At 39.4% G+C, this 22241-nt stretch overlaps 1 protein-coding gene across 2 annotated transcripts in view; it reads left to right on the forward strand.

Moving 5' to 3' along the window:
* Positions 1-22241, forward strand: part of ccdc141 (coiled-coil domain containing 141) — a 133243-nt gene that overhangs the window by 99169 nt on the left and 11833 nt on the right. For both annotated transcript variants that reach the window (XM_087988984.1, XM_087988983.1), the window contains exons 18-23: positions 3660-3800; positions 3913-4110; positions 7527-7710; positions 13691-13809; positions 14477-14551; positions 20176-20715. In XM_087988984.1, the coding sequence (XP_087845110.1) occupies positions 3660-3800; positions 3913-4110; positions 7527-7710; positions 13691-13809; positions 14477-14551; positions 20176-20715 (1257 nt within the window). The remainder of the gene's footprint in view (positions 1-3659; positions 3801-3912; positions 4111-7526; positions 7711-13690; positions 13810-14476; positions 14552-20175; positions 20716-22241) is intronic.

Here is a 22241-nt window from a genome sequence, read left to right on the forward strand (position 1 = left end):
TTTAGAAGTGCATGAAGTTTAATGGGGCTAGGAAATTGTGTTGTGGAATATGTAGAAACATAGCACCAAATCACAGTGAGACCGGACCCTCAGTCCTTAGTGAAGATGCATACTAAAAGAAATACTAAAATGTTGATTTCAATACCAAAAGTCTATAATCGCAGTAACAACAATTAAATTATTAGATTCACAGAACAAGTGTCATTGTGACAATCATTACTTTAATGTTAGTTTATCTTTTAATCATTGTAAAACTTGCATTTCATTGGACTGCGATGCATATCTTTGCATTTTCAGTCTAAGGAGTTGACACACCGACCTATCCCATTTATGGATGGATGCAACAGCTGCCTACTGTGAAAACGGGGTGTGGTTCGCCTTCCCCTGTCTGTTCTGTACTACCAGGGATCTGTCAGAATGGAAGTGCAGTTCTGCATTTCTGAAGAAACCCTGATTCAGAAGCTTCTTGTAAAAATGTGGAGCCCTTCTTGTGTAAAGAAGGTGCAAAATTGCTTTCTGCATCAATTGCCTCTCCTTGGAAAATCCATCAATATAACGATCGTGATGTGGTACAAACAAAAGTAGATTTTGAAGATGCTTTCAGTGTTGTAAATTTCAGCAGGTAGTAGCAGGAGCCCTGTTCATACCACAGTTTTGTTTATGAAAGCTATATTAACAAACTATCAAACTCAGAATGTCATTGAAACTGAATCAGCAAATGCAACTCATTAAACCTGTGACCATGCAAATATATCTGAATCAGAAAGGGTAACACACATTATATCAGCAGCTCTCAAGCGAATAGATCCTCTCAAATCCCACAGTCACAAAAATGGCTAACGTGGCACCAAATTTAAATTTGGCTGCTCTGCATGATTGCCTTAAGAGCAGGAATTGCCATCCTTGAGAACTGCGACAACTCTATAGTCCAAGAAGCCACTAGTTGCTGCTGCTTGTACTACACATTGTAGGAAAAGCATGGCTACCAATCTTTAAGGTACATTCGGACATTTTGACTGAGGAGGGATCAGAGATCCAAACAAGTGTGTATGGGCTTGGGTTTTAGAGACTGGGAGGGGGGTGCGGTGGGAGTGGTTGTAGGGAGAGGGATGTATCATTTGGGGATAGGGGAGCAAAAAAAGTGCCCCACTGGGCCCAGCAGATCCCCCAAAAGAGATACTCTACTTCCTTAGGGCTATCTCTATGCTATGAAATGTACCTGGCTGGCTGTTTTGCTTCTGCTTTCCCCAGCCACACACAACAGAGTGGAAGTGGAATGAATTAGTCATGGAACAGCCTCAATAGCCGAAGGGAGGTAATATAAGAGGTGGGTCAGTAAAATAAAAGGTAGGTCAGGTGGATGGGAATGTAAGGGTTCTCCATCCACTTGATTTTGTATGCCGTCCTCCTTCAAACACTCCACTGAGGTCGTGTAAATTGCACCCTACATGTTTATCCAAATGAGATCTTGTAAAATATCTTGTAAAATAAATTAGTAAGCTTAGCAGCTGCATTAGGAGAGATGCTGTGAAGTGTAAAAGTAGCAAGTGACTGTAGACCTATAAAAAGATACGGAGGAAAGAACAGTTGTTTCTCTTTGACATGCGTTTGAATTATACTGGTATTATTCCCATACCAATAACTGCGTATTTCTATAAATTGTATTCCAATACTGTCACTTATTTTCTGGTCTTAACCAAGAGATATAGTGATATATAAAGTAAATAATTACTCCTTCTTACCCTAACCTCAATGCTTTACAAATAGCAATTTAAAAAATCTTTTCAAATTTGTAAATGGTGGTTTTGTTTTCGTTCAAATGTGAAAGTCATTGAAAACTGATTTTTTTAAAACTGATTTAAAATAAATTATGATGCGAAATCTCAATGTTTGATACACAACTCTGCATCTGCTGTCATTCTAAATGTATTCATATGGAAGAAGTATAAAAATAGATTTGATACAAAGTAATCCAGCAAGGTCAGATGACTGCAGCCCTCACTCCTTCAAGTTCTTGGTGTCAAATTCATTGTAATAATGATTGAGGAAGGGGTGTGGGTGGTGATTGGGAGTGGTGTTCGAAACCACATTCCATGCATCCTCTTAGAAAGAATGAGCATGCAATTCAGGAATTCCTACATTTCGTTCTTATGCCATTATTAGAATGGTGTTGAGAACGAGTTGCCTACTAACCTCTTAAGGGAATGTATCATCTAGAGATACCAACGGGCAGACTAACTGATGGGACTAAAACATTGAGTGAATAAGTAATTTAAAAGTAAGAAAATGCCAGAATTGTAACCTTACAGTTTGATAGTTACCAGCTTTGCAATGATTACCAAGCATTGTTTTACTTGTCCAAAGTGTGTGAATAACAATGACAGATATAACATCAATATTATGGGCCTTGGCAAAATGTTGTAACTTTGTCCATTATATTTAAACAGATTACTGTTCCCTTTTCTAAAGTAATGGACACAACAATTTTATAAAAATATTCTAATTGTTCATATCCTGTAGTCCCATAACATAATTTTAAGGTCATAGACTTTCAATATTCAAGTAAAAATTAAACTGGGCTAATTCGACTCTGTGCTGTGCAACAACACGTATCTGAACAGAGAGACCGACGCTGTCCAAGATAGTGGACTGGGGATTGTATTGCACATTCAGAATGAGGTTTTGGAGCAGTTGCCTCCCACAGGCAGTTCACCCTGCAATAAAAATAATTTTCAGACTCTGTGCCTTCCAAAAGTGAGGGAAAAATGTCAGAATTGACAAAGTGACTGTTGGGCCATCATCAGAACTGCAGAGTCCGGAAGTAATCCCATTCTCCCTCAATCCACAGAGAAAATCTTTACAAATGTACCTAGAGTTTACTTCCACAGATGCTACTGAAGTAGAGGGATCATTGGCTAAAGCTCCTCAAGACTGTCTAGAAAATTGCCCTTACACATTTACATTGAGCCCAAAGCCTTGCACAGGCTGACTTACTGAAAAATTGATATGCTATGTGCACCAGTTGTATTCCCAAAAATATATGCAATAAATAATAATCTCTACCTATATGTCTGTGACAAAGTTTTAATTGAGCTACTGGTGTAATATTATAATACACAACTTTCTTTACCTCTTAATTTCTTGGTGATTTTCTGTAGGGTGTTGTCATTAATCCTCCAAGCACAATGCTGTTATGGTTGGTGTGACTATCCCCAACAGCTGACATTGCCATCATTCATATAGTGTGACAAATTTCTTTGGCTATGACTAGGCAACTACATTTGTCTTCTAGGTAGAAAACAAGCTGTAATTTCTTTTAGTTTGCCCATAACTCTGTTGATTTACTTCAGGATTTGACATCTAAAAGCTGTAAAATTCCTTCCCTCCCAGATGCAATTAAAATAAGTGTATATTTGCATTATAATTGAAAATTAATGTTCCAATATTTATTATTTCTATTCTATAATGATTCACGTATGTAATGACAAGTGCACTGTCTTGTACATTTAATGAAATAATATAATCCCTCTAGTAATATTATGAGAAATGAAAACCAGTTCCTTTATGATCACATATTAATAAGGTTTAATCATTGCTATGAAGTTCAGTTTAAAGTTGATGATGAATGTATAATAATCCTGCAAAATATATATTTTTAGTTAAAGGAATCCTACAAAGAACTCAAGAAGAAGTTTAATAACTTGAAATTTAATTATCTAAAGAAAAATGAAAAATTCCGCAATCTGAAAGCTGTCAGAAATCAAATCCAGCAAGTTGAAATATATACTGAAAGATTTGAGGTAATGCTTGAAATGATTTTTGTTAGATTTTAATCACCGACCTGAAGACATTTAGTGTACCTTACTCTTTGCTACAGGTATCTGATCTACGTTGTGTTTTCTGTATTAAAAGATATTCAAAAAGAAAATGATTCAGTATGTGACAAAAGGCACTGCTGCACTGGAAAAGCATATCCCAAGAATGGAAATAAATGTACTTGAAGAATCCTTGAATGAAGTACAGAAACAAGTGAATGAGCTTGACAGGACAGTGGAGGAATACAAACAAAGCTTGGACATGACGATGCAATTACAACAGGCTATGGAAGAGGTAGATATTATAGTACTTCTGTGGAGTTAGACCTAATTTAACATTTTTGTCTTAGGAGCAACTGCATAGAAATGATAATGTTCAAGTTTGAATATCCTGTTGCTTACTCCACACTTGCTTTCTGCTTTTCAGACTTTTCCCTTTTCCCATTGATCTTATCAATCATTTCAAATATCTGACAAATATCTGTTTTTAATAGTAAAAGTGAACACTCTTGCCTGAAGCCTTTTGGTAAGTGAGTGTTGCTGGCTAAGCCAATACTTATTGCTGATCCATAATTGCCTTTGCCAAGGTAGTGATGCACTGCTTTCTTGATCTGCTGCAGTCCATTTGCTGTGAGAACACCCACAATGATGTTAGGAATTGAGTTGCAGGAATTTGACCCAGTTACAGTGAATAAATAGCAATGTTGATCAAAGACAAGTGGATGTGTGTTTTGGACAGAAACTTGCAGGTGATTGTGATCCCATGCATCTGTGGGTGTTGTCCTTGTTGGTACAGGTGACAGGTTTGGAAAGTACTGTTTGAGGAGCCTCGGTGAGTTAATGCAGTACATCCCATATGTGTAACAAACTGCTATAGCTACACATTGGTAGGGAAGGGATGAGTATGAAAGGTGATAGGACATCAATCAAGCAGGTTGCTTTGTCCAAGATGGTGTCAAGGTTCTTGACTGCAGTTGGAGCTGCAGCCATTCAGGCAGGTGCAGAGCCTGACTTGGTGGGCAGGTAGTGAGGAGTCGGGAAGTGAATCACTCACTGCAGAATTCCTAACTTTTAACATAGTGTTATGAAGTTGAGGGTGTGTACTGTACCTTTAAGAGAGAGTGAATGTTGTTTTGTACTGAGAGCTTACAAGCACCTGTCATACGACTAACTAGCAGTCTCTGAGTGTAATAGAAATTTGAAAATATGTAACATTTGGCTGTGAAACAGATTGCTGAGTTGGTTGCTAGTTTGACAATTCAAATTTAACCAACCAGTTAAAATTATGCCCCAGGATACCAAAACCCAATCAATTTTGAATTTATTGTTTTGCCAACATCGGACCAATGAGATGATCCAATGTTGGGGCGATAAAAGAGGCAGGCAGTTTGAAAGTCAGACACAGAGTAAACTGCCATCGAGAGAGACTGTCTTCAGAACACTCTCGATCAAAGGTATGTTTTTCATTTGAAACATCTTTGCAGTAAAAGACAGAAGGTGACCCAGGGAGATCTGCAACCAAAAGAAGGCCAACACCGGAGATGACAGCCACTGTGTGGTTTTACAATTAAGCTGATGTAATTTTAATACAGGATTTTTTTATTGGAACAGTATATTGTTATAGAGTTGGAGGTAGATAACAAGCATTTAAGAGAAAGGAGTCTTAGAGTTGTGAATAGTTGTTGTTTAATGTTCACTTTAGAGTTAAGGAATAAATTGGAATTATTTTTCTTTAAATATTGGGATTTGTGAGTTCTCTATCACTCATACTTTAACAAATTACAAGGTGAGGTGAGCTCTTTCTGGGTGTTTGGTTTAATTAGCAGAAAGGTTCACAGCCATGTTATAACACCTAGTCTTTTGCTACAGTATTTATATGGCTGGGCCAGTACAGTCAATGGTAATGCTCAGGTTGTTAATAGTGGAGTATTCAATTAGGATATGCAATTGGAGATTAAGGGACAATGCTTAGATTCCCTCTTGTTTGATATGATTGCTGCCTGGCAGTTGTGGAGTGTAAATGTTACTTCCTACTGAGAGCTCATGCCTGGATGTTGTCTAATATTTGATGTATGTAAAGATGAACTGCTTCAGTATCTGAGGAGTTGTGCATTCTGCAGAACACTGTGTAATCATCATTGAACATCCCTACTTCTGGATCATATTTTAATCTGATAATTATTGACAAAGCAACCATAGATGATTAGACATGGGATACTACCCAAAAGTGGTGGAAATGTGTTACTACCCAAAAGTACTAAGGGCTCCTTTGGTGCAGTGATAATATCCCTATCTCTTGACCAGAAGGCCTAGTATCAAGATCCACCTGCTCTTGAGGTGTAATACTACATATCTTAAAGGGTTGATTAAAGAATATGTACCCAAAGCAACTCTATTAGAAATTCCTGAGATCTAAGATGATTGAGCTCCAACAACTGCAGTCATCTCCCTTTATTCTGGGGCTTGCACCAGCCAGCTAAGAGTTTTCCTCCCAATTCCCATTTATTTTAGAAACAAAAACAGAAATTTCTGGAAAAGCTCAGCAGGTCTGGCAGCATCTCAGTTCTGAGGAGTCACTTGACCTGAAACGTTAAATCTGATATCTCTCCACAGATCCTGCCAGCCTGCTGAGCTTTTCCAGCACCTTCTGTTTTTGTTTCTGATTTACAGCATCCACAATTATTTGTTTTTTCCCATTTATTTCAGTTTTTCTTTGACTCCTAGGTACCATACTAGGTCAACTGTTGCCCTGATAGCAACAACAGTCACTCTCATCTTACCTCTGTCATTGAGCTCTTTTGTCCATGCTTGGACCAAGGGTATAATGAGATCAGAAGCTCAGTGATCAATGCAGAACCTAACTGACTGTCAGTGAGCAGGTTATTTCTGATAAGGTGCTGTTGATAACTCTACAGATTATGGTTTCTGCTGCTTTGCTGATGATCAAGAGTAGACTGATCAGCTGGAAACCGGATTTGTCCTGGATTTTTGTGTACAGGACATACCTGGGCAATTTTCCACATTGCCAGGTCAATGCCATTGCTGTAGTCATACTGAAATAACGTGGCTGTGGCTGTGTCTGGATGTGGAACACAATTCTTAAGTACTTTTGCAGGAATGTTGTCAGGGCCCACAGCCTGTATAACACCCAATGTCTTCAGCAGTTCCTTAATATCTGTGAAGTGAATCAAATTGGCTGAAGTCTGATGTTTATGATGTGGATACCTCCAGAGAAGGTAAAGATGAATCATCCACCCAGCATTTCAGGCTAAAATCCAAGCAAAATGCTTCAGTCTTGTCCTTGCACCGAAGTGCTGGAATCCCCCATGTGATTGTTGACTATTCATCGAGTGCATCTTAACTCTATTTAATTTTTAAAATAATTTCCAGTATACTCAAATTATATATGAAAAATTTTGTTAAAGTACCATAGCCTCTCACTATATACTATATATATATGGCATCTAAAAAAGTACAGCATTTAAGATTCCTCCAGAGACAAAATAGAGAAGTGAGAAAGAATTTCCGATTGAAAATTATTCAAAGTCTGGGGAAGGAAAGGATTTATTGAATGGTCTTTTTGTGCTCCAGCTTTGTGAGATTGAACATGTTTTCTGCACTTAAAATTGTTGACAAGTGATGTGGCATTTTTAGAAATGTGTTTATATGCGTGTATTATGAAATATATTGAATTGTTTGCTCGCATTTCAGAGTCAATTTTGGTGTGAGGATGCAAGTGGTACAGTTGTTCGAGTTGGGAAGTATTCTGCTGAGTGCAAGACAAAGGAAGCAGTGGGAATTCTTTACAAGCAGTTTGAAAAGTTTATGTGGCCTACCGTACCAGAACAAGAGAAGAGAATCCAGCAAATCACAGAATTGGCAATGCAACTATACGGTTAGAATAAATATTATTCTATTTTAAAACATTACTTGCATTCAGCAAGCTAAGCAATGTTAATGTAGGGTAACACCATTTTGCACACTCTGAAGACAATTGAGTCTCATCGAGAATCATTAGACATAGAGGAAGTCTCCCTTTACCTGATGTTAACAGTGTTCCTGAGCCTATTCTTTTTCTACTATACCCCAACAGTATGCCTTGACTCCAGCTACTGACAGAAATCACCCAATTACTTCTTTGTGTATATTTACAGAATGCAAATAGATAAAGCAGCTGTTGGCCTCTTTGTTAACCAATGGAAATTAAGAGAAAGGTCATGAGCTCTGGTCACATATAAAGAATGAACTGGAGGGAATAGCCTAAGTTCATGTCAAAAATGGTCCTTAAAATAGACCAAACAAACGTTCAGGCTTTCAGACTATTTGTTGAATATTTTTCCATGACAACTAACTAATCCAGGCATTGCCACTTTTATTATTCATGGAATTCTTGTAATAACTTCAGTACCAATGAATACAGCAACAAGCACCATTAACGTAACAGAACATTCCAAGATACCTCACAGGGGCATTATAAAGCAAAATATGATGCAGAACCATATCAGGTCTTAAATCGGGTAATCAAAAGCTTGGTCACAGAGCTAGGTTCAGGGAAGAAAGCAAGAACAAAAAAAAGCAGCAAATTGTAGGATTGAAAGTCCAGACCTTGTAGGCCAAAAACTCTAGGCACAGCCAGCAACATTGCAAAAACTAAAATTGGCAATGCACAAGAGGCAAAATTAGATGTGTGCAGATATCTCAGAAGACTATTTGACAAAGGGAGATTACAAAGATGAGGAGGTGGCAGGTCATGTAGAGATTCAAAAGTAAGGATGAGAATTTTAAGACAATGGCTTTGCTTGGACAGGTATCAATATAGGTCAGGGAATACAGAAGTATGGGACATGCTGTAAGTTAAGTCATAGGTAGGGAGGGGCAGAAACCTGAATGATTGTAGGTGTGCAGATAGTAGAATGTAGCAGACCAGTCAGGAGTGCATTGGAATAGTCAAGTCCAGAAACAGTAAAGGCAGTAATGAGGGGCTCAGTGGCTGACAAGCTCAGGCAAAATGTGCAATGTTATAGAGTGGAAATAAGTGATCTTAGTGATGACGTGAATGTGAGGTCAGAAACTTATTTCAGGAGTAAATATGACACTATGTTTCTGGCTTAATCTCAGCCTGCTGCCAGCGAGAGGAATGGAGTCACTAGCTGGAGGACGAAGGTTGGAGTGGAGATAGAAAACAATGGCTTCAAACATCCTGATATTTAATTGGATGAACCATCTGCTCATCCAGTACTGGATGCAGGATAAACAGTCAGATCATTTTTCCACAGTAAGAGAGTTGAGAAAGGTGTGGGAAAGTATTACTCTATTCATGCAGAATGTCAGATTACTTTCCAATGACGTTGTTGTATTAAAAGATGGGAAGGGGCCAAGAATAGATCCTTTGGGGCTGCCAGAGACAATGTTGGTGGACGAGACTGGGACTTCAGTACTCCAGCCACTCATCAATTGGTGAAGTTTGCAGTCAATCAGGATTTGTGCCATCGAGAAGTGTGACTATCTTCAGTTTGGAAAGTGCCAGTCAGCTGGGAGATCAGACAAGTAAATGGGACATTTTTGAGGTCCTGTGTCAATGAAAGTACGTTGTTAGCTGTCAGTTGGTGGTATGCTTTGAGGAGAATGTTTTTCTGTGGACATCAGGAGGTTCAACATATGCTAGTATAGGAAATCATCTGAACTCTGTTAGTCCCAGTGTTCCAAAAGGAATTATCATGACTTCTCTAACAGAATGGTCAACTGTGCCTATGGCTGCAGACAGATCAAGAAAGATGAAAAGAGAATGTTTACCTTTGTCATGTTACATTGGATGTCATTTGTGGTACCAGAAAGCTATTTCAGTACCTTGGCGGGGAGACTCCGTCTTCAGAGGGATTCAAACAGGAAATTCTGGGAAGAATTTGCATGGCTTTGGGAGGTGATAACACTTCCAGGGACATTTTGAGAGGAATGGAAGGTTTGAGTTGGGGTAGTCAGTTATTAGAAGGACTTAAAATTAATAGGGATTTGACACTGGATAAGCTGCCGATACTTAAAGTTGAAGAAGCAGTGGAACCAGATGTGATGCATTTAAGGATACAAAGGAAGGGAAAGTGGAGATTGCAGAGGCACTGGCATTATCTTTAAATCTTCTCTGGATTCAGGAGGATTGCAGCATTGCAGAAGTTATGTCATCTTTTGAAACAGTGTTGTAAAGATCAGCTCAGCTGTAACAGACCGGTCAGTTTAACTTTGGTGATGGGGAAACTTCTAAAAACAATGAGAAGCTGCAGTACCGGAATCAAATTTAAATTCCAGAAGACACAGTACAGCAGCACTTCACAGAAGGCTCCAAAGCACTGAAGAAGTCTCCTATACGGGGGACGAAACATCTGCAAATCAACTTACCGGTTCGGCAAACATACCCACAACCACGGCATCCAACACCCGTGCTACAAATCTATACACGAACCTAGAAATAATAGTCACATAGAAAAATGAGTATTATTTGGTCCTTAGGGGAATATTTTCTCATTAACCTGTTCAGAGATGCTATTACACACCCCTGGAGCAGGTGGGACTTGAACCTGTGCCTCCTAGCTCTGAAGTAGGGACACTACCACTGCACCATGAGAATTAAGCCTGGGAATCTTAGACGAAGTTTGGACTGTTGGAAGGGACTGACAGAAGCAGCTGATTGGATCTTCTCAATGTCAGTAACAGAAGAGTCCGTGAGCATCTCGCTCTTATTGTTCGAGGTGAGGGTGGAGGTAGAGTTTGTGGTAGAGAAAGAAATGTGGGGCTTTCTTTGCATTCCGATTGATCTGGAATATGGAGTATTGTTTATAGATGACAGAGGATTCAGTCACGCTTTTTGAGGTCCAGCCACATCTGACAGTAAATGGTGAATCTTGTTTCGCACCAGATTCTTTCAAGTCTGCTAAACTTTAATTGAGCAGAGGAGCAGCCAATTTGAGAGAAAATAATGGTTTTAGTGGGGATTATAAAATGAGTGTGGTGAGTACTTTTCTGATTGGAAAAAAGTGCTGGAGAATGAAGAGATATTTTAAATGAATTGAGGAGGTTTCCCAGTTTTTATCCATAGAAGGAAATTGAGTTCTGATGTGTAAGAAGAGGTGGGTGGTGATCCTGAGGTGCCTTTACATGTGAATGATAAGGATATAAAATTGGGTGAACTCTGTGATGAATGCTGACTTCCTTCCATTCGTCGCCGTACCCTGATGCTTCATTACACCCAGCCACAGCTGTGGGAAACATTTTTTTATTTTTAAGATATAATGAATGAGTAAATCTCATTGAAAACCAATTATATTTTACAAGTAAATTCAATCATCTATTAATTACTAACAAAGACAGCATGTTTAAGCTGTATGCAATTAAATATTGTCAGTGTTAATTTAAAAAATTAATCGGCTTATATCAAAGGTTGTAATGTAACTATTATTCTCAGTTCTGCCTGCTTTTTTTTAGTTGTCTGATGAATGATTATTTTATCTATCCTTTCTATGATATTGTTTGCAAGAGGTAAGCGCCAAAAGTCAAAGAAAATTTCAGCAATGCTAAATGCATTATCATATTTTCCCACTTAAACATGTTAGTAGGACTTATTTTCTCCCTATCGATTGCTGATAAAAGTGAGTGGCAGATTGAAACCACTGTAAGCTTTTCAACATTGTCATTGATATAAAGCAGAAACATCATTAAATGTAATGGATGTGGGAAAATAATTGTAAAAAGGTTCAGATTTTAAATGGAAAGCAGTTTGGATTTTCAGAAGACGTTTGATAAGGTGCATACATTAGGCTACTTAATAAGATAAAAGCCCATGGTGTTGGAAGTAGTATATTAACTTGCATAAAGGAATGAGGGGCAATGGCTTTACACAGAGAATGGTTAGTATGTGAGATGAACTGCCAGAGGAAGTGGTGCATGCAGGTACATTTACAACATTTAAAAGTCATTTGGATTAGTACATGAATAGGAAAGGTTTGGAGGCATTTGGGCCAAATGCAGGCAGGTGGGATTGGTTTTGTTTGCAAACATTGTAGGCGTGCACTAGTTAGACCAAAGAGTCTGTTTCCACACTCTCTGACCCTATGCTAACCAATATAAGACAGAGAATTGGAAGAAAGGGGACAATTTCGGGATGGCAGTTTGTAACTAGTGAAATTCCACAGGGATTCATGTTGGGGCCATAATTATTTACAATATATACATTAATTACTTGGATGACGGAAGTGAATGTATAACAGTAAAGTTTGCAGATAGCACAAAAATAGATGGGAAAGCCAGTGGTGAGTTTGAAACAAGGAGTCTGCAGAGGGATAAAGACGGGTTAAAGAAGTGGACAAACACTTGGCACATGGAATATAATTTAGGAAATGTGAGATTATGCACTTTGGCAGGAAGAGTAGAGGAGCTGAACATTGTTTAAATGGCAAAAAAACTGTAGAAAGCTGTAGCACAGAGGAATTTGGGAGTCCTCATCCATTAATCACAAAGAGCTAGCATGTAAATTCAAATAATAGGGGAAGGCAAATGGATTGTTGGCCTTTATTGCAAAGGGAATGGAATATAAAAATAGGGAGGTTTTAGTAAAGCTATACAAGACACTAGTGAGGGCACAGCTGAAGTACTGTGAACAGTTTTGGGCCCCTTATCTAAGGAAAAATATACTGGCATCAGAGACAGTCCAAAGAGCGGCACGGTGGCACAGTGGTTAGCACTGCTGCCTCACAGCGCCAGAGACCTGGGTTCAATTCCCACCTCAGGCAATTGTCTGTGTGGAGTTTGCACATTGTCTATGTGAGTTTCCTCCCACAGTCCAAAGATGTGCAGGTTAGGTGAATTGGCCATGCTAAATTGCCCATGGTGTTAGGTGAAGGAGTAAATGTAGGGGAATGGGTCTGGGTGGGTTGCTCTTTGGAGGGTCGGTGTGGACTTGTTGGGCCGATGGGCCTGTTTCCACACTGTAAGTAATCTAATCTAAAGAAGGTTCACTCGGTTGATACCAGTTATAGAGGGACTGTCTTATAAGGAGTGATGAGTAGGTGGGCCTATATTGTTTAGAATTTCAAAGAATAAAAGGTGACCTTAAAGAAACATTAACAAGATGATAACGTTATAACTCTTTGATGTTTATAATTTTTAAATGTAGAGATTTATTGCATATCCACATGTGTATTTATTGCTTCTTCAAAAATATGCATGCAAAGCTTTGAGCGATTAAATTCCCTGCAGTGTGGAAACAGGCTCTTCGGCCCAACAGGTCCACACCGACCCTCCGAAGAATAACCCACCCAGACCCATTTCCCTCTGACTAATGCACCTAACACTATGGGGATTTTAACATGGACAATTCACCTGACTTGCACATTTTTGGACTTTTCAACATTTAGAATTTTGTACAATTAGCCTTGGTAACCAACTAGCATTTTAAGGATAAAATATATTTCACAAATAAGCACTTTGCCAACAATGATTACACAGATGGTTACTATTTTTCCAATGATGTTCTTTGCCAAACAGAGATTTCAAGAGTTGTGCAGACAATATGAAACTTGTAGTTTTCTATGAACGTTGATCTGTCCATCTTTCAGAAACACTTTAGACTCCTGTCTTCATTTACTTTGTGCTTCAAAAACATCTTTTTAAAATGTATTTTTTCTGACTTACAGTTTGTTTTATATGGGAAAATATTGGTAATTTACCATCTGCAATTCAAACATTAAACAAATACCCTGTCTGATGTAAAAGACATTGAAAATCAGAACCGCCTGCAATTGGGGGATGTGTATTGAACATTGAGTTAGATATCTCTTACTTTAATCTGAAAGGCCACCCTAGTTTCATGTCTATGTTCATAACTAAAGGTCCTGAAGAAGCAAATAAATTTGTGAAGAAAATGGTAACAAAGTACAATGAGATTCTTGAATCAATAAAGGAACTTTGCAATGGGTTAAGAGAGCTTGAATCAAAACTTCACGAAAAGGTAAGCACAAAAACTGTCTTACTTTTGCAGTTAATATTGACATTGGTTTAGCTAAAAGTTGTGCTTATATCAATACAATAAGGAAATCAGGTTGGATAGCATTACTGATATTTATGAGGTATAATTTCTTTTATACATGTATTTGTGCAGATTATTTTTGCGCACATTTTCATCCCAGCAGAAATTAACTCTATTTCGCAACACTTTTGGTTAATTTTTATATACCACACTGTGATACCAATTTTATGAAGGTGGCACAATTTCTGATTCAGCGTAATTCGGAAAACAAAATATAAAACCACATTCAAACACTCAAACTCAAGGATATAAGTAAAGTCCATCAAAGGAAATGCTGGATTTTTAAAAGATTATTACAGACTAAAACAAGTTCACTATTAAGCATGTCTCTATGTTGCTGTTATAATAATGCCTTTCACATGCCCTCCAAAAACTGTTAAATTCTTAAAGTAATTCACTCCATTTCAAAATAAATCCCTACATCTGTTTGACATTAGGATGTTGACACACTGAATAGCAAAAACACTGTCTTTACCAGAACTGAACCAATTCAAAGGAAATATCCTGCAAATGATAACTGAGTTCCTTTCACAAACATTTTTAACATAACTTGCACAGAGCTGACATACTGCATGTTGATGTTAAACAGGCTGAAGCTTCAGAAAATCCAGCAGAAAATGCAAGTAAATCAGGTGAAGCAAGAAATTCTCAGCAGGAAAAACAGGTAAATATTTATAAACTTACCAGAAAGAAAATCATAAATTGACTATCGAGGAAAATGGTCACTTATTGTGTCACAATGTGAGAAAAAATGCCTTTTCTGTACAAGAAATGGTGTGGCACAAGTAGCACATTGCCTCACAGGCCAAAACATGTCCACAAATGAGGGATCCCCCACCCCACAGAATCAGCTGGGAGGCCTCCAGGTTTCACTGCACGTTCTTCACATGTGGCAACTGAAATGTCAAATTTCCTGCAGAATTGAGAAGCAGCTCCTATTAGGCCACTTGGGTGAATCATTTGGGAACCTGGAGGGCAACACATCTGCAAGGTTGCAGGAAAATGTCAAACATTTGCTACAGATACTTTAGAGTAGACAGCAGCAGCTTAAGGAAAATGCTTTGAAATAGCTTGTGGTCAGACTTTACTGTTATTTTGTATCTTTCAAGTGGGTATTAATTAAAATATTCACAAACAGCTACCATGGGCAGAAACTTGTTTTCAATCTGAACACAGTGGCTGTTCAATTTATATTAATGCTGTGAACAGAAATGGAACCAGTTATCCTTGCTGTATTGGGTTGCTCCTAGTGTGTCTCACTTGCATTACACTGCAGGGTAACTTCAATGGTTACATCATTGTTCAGTACTGCCATTGCCAGTCGCTATTGCTTGATTCTAGTGAATGCTGCTTCTTGTCTTGTGCCTCAATACCACTGCAATGTCCTTGGCAGTGAATTAGCATAATTGTCCACAAACTGGGCAAGTATCTGTACACAGATCTTTGAAAGTTGCCACCCAGGTAAATAGTGCGGTGAAGAAGGCATATGGCGTACTGGCTTTTATTGGTAGAGGAATTGAGTTCCGGAGTACTGAGGTCATGTTGCAGTTGTATAAGACTCTGGTGCGGCCGCATCTGGAGTATTGTGTGCAGTTTTGGTCGCCATACTATAGGAAGGATGTGGAGGCACTGGAACGGGTGCAGAGGAGGTTTACCAGGATGATGCCTGGTGTGGTAGAAAGATCGTATGAGGAAAGGCTGAGGCACTTGGGGTTGTTTTCATTGGAGAAAAGAAGGTTTAGGGGTGACTTGATAGAGGTGTACAAGATGATTAGGGGTTTAGATAGGGTCGACAGTGAGAATTTTTTCCACGTATGGAGTCAGCTATTACAAGGGAGCATAGCTTTAAATTAAGGGGGGGTAGGTATAGGACAGATGTTAGGGGTAGGTTCTTTACTCAGCGAGTCGTGAGTTCATGGAATGCCCTGCCAGTAGCAGTGGTGGACTCTCCCACATTATGGGCATTTAAGCGGGCATTGGATAGGCATATGGAGGATAGTGGGCTAATGTAGGTTAGGTGGGCTTGGATCGGCGCAACATCGAGGGCCGAAGGGCCTGTACTGCGCTGTATTCTTCTATGTTCTATGTTCTATGTTCTATTTACTATCTAGTTGCCAAATCATTGCACTGCTTTTACATCTATTGGTCATTGCATTGCTGTCACATCTACCTTTGCAGAATCTGTGTGATGAACCTGATTTTGGGTATCTTTAATTGCAATTTTTTTGAGTTCATCTGCTGAGTCAATCTCGTAGATCATCCATGAGAGCTTCCCTTCCAGAAAGATCACTATTTCATGCTTTCTATGTTGACACTCCTGTGGAGGTGTGGAAATGGCACTGGCCTTTGCAACCATCTGTATTTCCTAAATGGCATCAAGAATGCAATGAGAAAACTACTGCTTTCATCCAGCTTCACTTGCCAATAACAATTCTTCACATCTCAGCTCATGAAAATATTTAACATTTCAAGTTGTGACACAGCTCTTCAGTGGTGGGCTTAGTGTAGTAAGCTCTCTTTAAAGCTTTGTTTAGATCATTTCCGTCAATGCATACTATCAGCTTTCCAGATTGTTTCATTGCTACCCTGCTTCTAATCCATTCTGTAAGAGTTGTCACTTTCTCTATTACTCACTTTTCTTTGTAGTTCTTGTATCTTGCTTTTTAGGCGAGTTATAAGGGCAGCTCTAACTTTCCTCAGCAGATGCTGAATTAAGCTTTCACTTTCATCTAATTCATGGTGATATCCTCCAGGAAGACCTCCTAACTCTGTAAACACACCATTGTACACTCCTGGGGTCTGTCTCATGGTTAATATCGCGCATATGCTAAGACACATCGCAAATCTTGTTTAGGATGTTGAGGGCTAGTAGTCCAAGCTTTCAACTTTCTCCGGTCATCTGTGATTTCATATTCGATATCCTATCATTGCATTGGGCCTTCAGAGAAAGTTGTTCTTTCGGCATGAGTATGGTGTGATCATGCACCCTCGACTTCACTTTTGAGAGCTTTGTTTCTGGATTGCCATGCTGTACCACCTCTTCACACATCTGAGAAGGTTATAATGCTCCTTCTGCAGGCACATAACTCCAACAGTCACAACCATTTACTATTTGTTAACCTGACTGAACCAACTTGTGGTACAATGTGGAGTAATTCACCACAATCTTTGACTGTTTTCTCTTCAACGGCTATCTATCCTTGCTTCCTTCAAGCCAAATACTCAGGTGCAAAACTTTTCAACTTCTTGCATGAAAGTACTACTTTTGGGGTGGGAGGAAGTTGAAGGGATTGTGGGACAGATTGGCTCACCCAGGTCAGACAAGCACATGCTACTGAGATAGAAAGTCGATGTTCTTGGGTATGGATTTTATTTTACCTCACTTTCTGCAGCCTCCAATGGGATTAACAAAATGGTTCACTTATAATCACTGGAGACGAAAGAGAAAAAAGGGATTGGGAAATCTGGCACATCCAACTCAATCAATGATTGCTGTTGTTCACGACAACCATTTGCCGATTAGTTTGTCAATCAATATGATCTACAGACTGAATGACCTTTGCAATTGACAGGCCACTCAGCCAGTGGGGCCAGACCATCTGCAGGCACAGGCTCTGATGATCAGCATCATCTGCAGCCCTCTCTCCTGGGCCCTGGCACATATCCTTTGAGGTATCACCTCCTTTGAGCTCAGCAATGGCTACTGTTAGAAGTGGTGATGCTGCAGCTGCATTGATGCTGTCTGTCTGACTGAGGGAGCAGTTCTTGGGAGCAGCTACCATCCTGATGTTCTGATCTGCTGCCTGATGTCCTGCTACCCACCATAGCAGGATTGCCTCCCACTTTCAATCCAGCAGTGAAACTTGCTGGGAAGGAGCAAATTCAATCAAAAGATGAGTGGCTTTCATATATTTCATCAGCCACTAAGAAAACATTGCTTCTGGCCAGCTGACACTACGCATTCCATGCTTTGGCAGAAAGCTATTTTAATTTCGAAATTTTGAAAGCTGATTGGGGGCAGATGTTCGCAGGTAAAGGGACGGCTGGAAAATGGGAAGCCTTCAGAAATGAGATAACGAGAATCCAGAAAAAGTATATTCCTGTCAGGGTGAAAGGAAAGGCTGGTAGGCATAGGGAATACTGGATGATTAAAGAAATTGAGGGTTTGGTTAAGAAAAAGAAGGAAGCATATGTAAGGTATAGACAGGACAGATTGAGTGAATCCTTAGAAGAGTATAAAGGCAGTAGGAGTATACTAGAGAGGGAAATCAGGAGGACAAAACGAGGACATGAGATAGCTTTGGCAAATAGAATTAAGGAGAATCCATAGAGTTTTTACAAATACATTAAGGATCAGGTGTACCCGAGAACTCTGTGGGAAGCTAGAGAAGGGCCTCTTGCTGACATATTTGTATCATCGATAGTAACAGGTGAGACGGTGGAAGACTGGAGGTTGGCTAATGTGGTGCCACTGTTTAAGAAGGGTGGTAAGGACAAACCAGGGAACTATAGACCAGTGAGCCTGATGTCGGTGGTGGGCAAGTTGTTGGAGGGAATCCTGAGGTACAGGATGTACATGTATTTGGAAAGGCAAGGACTGATTAGGGATAATCAACATGGCTTTGTGCATGGGAAATCATGTCTCACAAACTTGATTGAGTTTTTTGACGAAGTAACAAAGAGGATTGATGAGGGTGGAGCGGTAAATGTGATCTATATGGACTTCAATAAGGCGTTCGACAAGGTTCCCCATGGGAGATTGATTAGCAAGGTTAGATCTCACGGAATACAGGGAGAATTAGCCATTTGGATACAGAACTGGCTCAAAGGTAGATGACAGAGGGTGGTGGTGGAGGGTTGTTTGTTAGAGTGGAGGCCTGTGACCAGTGGAGTGCCACAAGGATCGGTGCTGGGCCCTCCACTTTTTGTCATTTACATAAATGATTTGGATGTGAGCATAAGAGGTACAGTTAGTAAGTTTGCAGATGACACCAAAATTGGAGGTGTAGTGGTCAGCGAAGAGGGTTACCTCAGATTATAACAGGATCTTGACCAGATGGGCCAATGGGCTGAGAAGTGGCAGATGGAGTTTAATTCAGATAAATGCGAGGTGCTGCGTTTTGAGTTCTCATAAGGACTTGTGTAACCTCACCCTCCGGAGATGTTGCACCTGTGTGAAGTTTTCTTTCTCCCCTAATTGCAGGCCACTCACAGTCAGTGGTTGACCTCATGCAGATTCTGCATGGAGGGGCTTACTATGTCTATTAGAACCTTATAATCAAAGCTCAGTCTGCAATTAACCTCCAGGCTTGGCCTCACAAACAGACAAGACTTGAGTGGTCTGTTTATTTCTTTTAACACAAACCATCCTGTTCATCAGTCATTTCTAGCTCATGACTCAAAATTGATAACAGAATGAAACAAAACTAATGAAAGGCTTCTAACATGTGTATTATGAGTGATACTTGTAACAATGAAAGTGAAGTATGATTGATGAAAAATGTCAGTCGGGCAGTGTAGAGAGGGGAGGGGAATTGAACAGAGTGTGAAGTCATTGGTTCATTTGTAATGATGTGACCTTCTGATTTGCATTCAATCACCTTGACCATTCAATCACCTTGACCACCTTGACCAATTCACCTTGACCATTCTTTGAATTTCTTGCATCATTGTATCCAAGTTTGTGGACATATATTGACAACAGTGACTATCTCTTCCTATTTGCCTGGAAATTCTTTTGACCCTTCATGGATGGAGGGTCTCCCTCCTGACTATCTCCTACACCAAGGTCTCCAATGCAATGCCAGAGAATATTGGAGTTTTCCCTTTCCAATATTGAAACACATTCATCCTTGAGGCAGTTTCCCAAACCATTTCCAACACCTGCTGCAGCCAGAATACGTTTTCCTATGAGGTGGTGCAAATTTGAGTAGCAGTTGCTGGTTTTAAATGGTAGTGTCCAGCGTGAATCATCTTGTAAATTAGCTGACAGCATGCAGGTAATATGTTGCCTGTATTGAAATTAAAGGATTTGGGTTATTCTCACATTGTGATCCACATACCTGTTTTTGGGCCTTATTCACTTTTTCCACCTATATCTCTGCCTATTACTTCTTTAAAGCTATCAGTTAGAAGCAATTTTAAAACCTGAGGGGCAAATAATGTGTTTATGTTTCAAAATGTACAATATCAATAAATAAAACATGTGCAATTAACTTATTTTAATGAAACTCTATACACGTTGAAGTTAAAAGATCTTCACTGTAATGTTTTTTCAACCACTGCTAGGTGGAAACCAATGATTTTCAATCATCACCTGTAGATGCAAACATGCAAACGATGGAAAACCAAGAGCAAGGAAAAGTCACTATGGCATCATTGAAACCTACTGTGGACTCACCTGAAGTTTCAAAAGAAACCAAAAAGCTAAATCAATCCTCTATAAGTGTCTCAAATCATAATCAAGTTGTAGGATTACCCGCAGAAGACACCCAAGCAACAAAAGATAATGTGAAGAGCTGCAGTGAAAGAGAGAGATACATTCAGTGTTATACCACCACCTTGTCCCAGCCATTTAGAACCAAGCTGTCACAATCAAATTCGATATTTCCATCAACATATTCCACTGATTCTGAGAGAAGAGTTTTTGCCCTTCACCTCATACAAAACACATCGAAAGAGGCAAGACTTCTCCCGACTGCTCTTGGGGACGATTCAGAAATATCAATTCCAATTTCTTCTGCAGATGAACAAATGGATGAAACGGAAAACAGGGGAACATCGGATAGTCAGACAGAACCGCAAAATTACCCATTGTCATACAATCATGTAGGTATATTCTTGAATTCATAATGTTACTGCATAGATAAATACTGGATCACCTAAACAAATTGAATACATTTCATTTAAAAATTCAAGCGGGCAAATAAATGATTAATTAGTTCAAAATGTATTTACTCTGTTTATTTTGTAGGTTCATATGGGCTCTGCCTGAATAAAGGTTCTCAGCTTATTGTCTGCTGATGCCTTATCCTGAGCTGTATCTTTGGAAATGTTATTTTTGTCTTCATTCTCTAGGGCAGGTCAAGGAGTCAGGTCTAAAGTCTGTCTCAACTGCAATAGAAAACAAACCCAGACTGAACTGTATCTGAACCATCTGCTAGCCATCCAGAATGCTGAGTGAACCACTCCTCTTTTATTTCATTGTCATACAGACAGTTCCTTGGAACCTTTGAATTGTTCAGGCTTCTGACAGTTGTATATTCTTATGTTGAAAAATGTAAAATACCTTTAATATAAAACATGTCAACATGTTTCAAAGCTTATTCTTAATCAAAAGATTAACCTTCAGCTACGTAAGGAGTTATTTGATAGTGGCAATTTAAAAAATGGTGGTAAAAGATGTAGGTTTTGGATAGAGTCTCAAAGGGTCCAAGGTACAGAGATTTAAAGAGTGAAATCCAGAGCTGAGGATCTTGGAAGCTGATGGCATTTCCCTCCGCGGTGCAACAATTAAATTGGAGGGCATGTAACATGCCAAACGTGGAGAAGTGCAAAGATCTCAAAGGAATGCCATGGCTAGTGGGGGGATTACAGAGATAGAGTGGAGCAAGGACATGTAGAGATTTGAAAGTAATGTTGATAATTTTAAAATCAGGGAATCATCAGATATAGAACCAATGTAGTTCAGGGAACTGCGCAAAAGGGTCTTAGCATGAAATTAAATACAGGCAGAAGAGTGGAAAATGGCTAGGCCAGCCAGAAGAATGTTGGAAAGTCAAGAGATAGTGACAACACAGATGAGGGTTTGGGGAACAAATGGATTAAGAGAGGTGGGGCAGATATTTCGCAGCTAAGTGCAGGCAGTTTCCAAGATGTGCATGTCTCAGAAAATGACATTGGGATCCTGAGGTCATGCTGCTTTCCAGCTTTTCCTGAAGCAGGTGCCAAGACTTGGGAATCCCTGTAGATCAACAGGAAAGCAATTGAAGTAATTTAAAGCACAGTTCAGAGTCTTTTTAAGCACAAACTCCCTCTTCTTTCTCAAAAGCTCTCACTTTCTATGCTGTGTGTACTTCACCAGTATGATGGGAAGAGTTACTTCATGAGATTGACAGTTGGGAAAGTTTTAATCTTTTTTTTTAAAATTGATTCATGGAATGAGGGCATCACTGGCTAGGCCAGCATTGGTATCCCATCCCTATTTGGCCAGTGGGCAGTTAAGAATCAAGCACAATGCTGTGGGTCTGGAGTCACATGGAGCCAGACTAGGTAAGGACAGCAGTTTGAGAATCAGATGGGCTTTTCCCAACAACAACAATGGATTCATGGTCATCATTCGGCTTTTAATTCCA

Source organism: Chiloscyllium plagiosum, unplaced genomic scaffold (assembly GCF_037043375.1).
Source record: "Chiloscyllium plagiosum isolate Xiang-an unplaced genomic scaffold, Cpla_swu_hap1 HiC_scaffold_7, whole genome shotgun sequence".
Taxonomy (NCBI): domain Eukaryota; kingdom Metazoa; phylum Chordata; class Chondrichthyes; order Orectolobiformes; family Hemiscylliidae; genus Chiloscyllium; species Chiloscyllium plagiosum.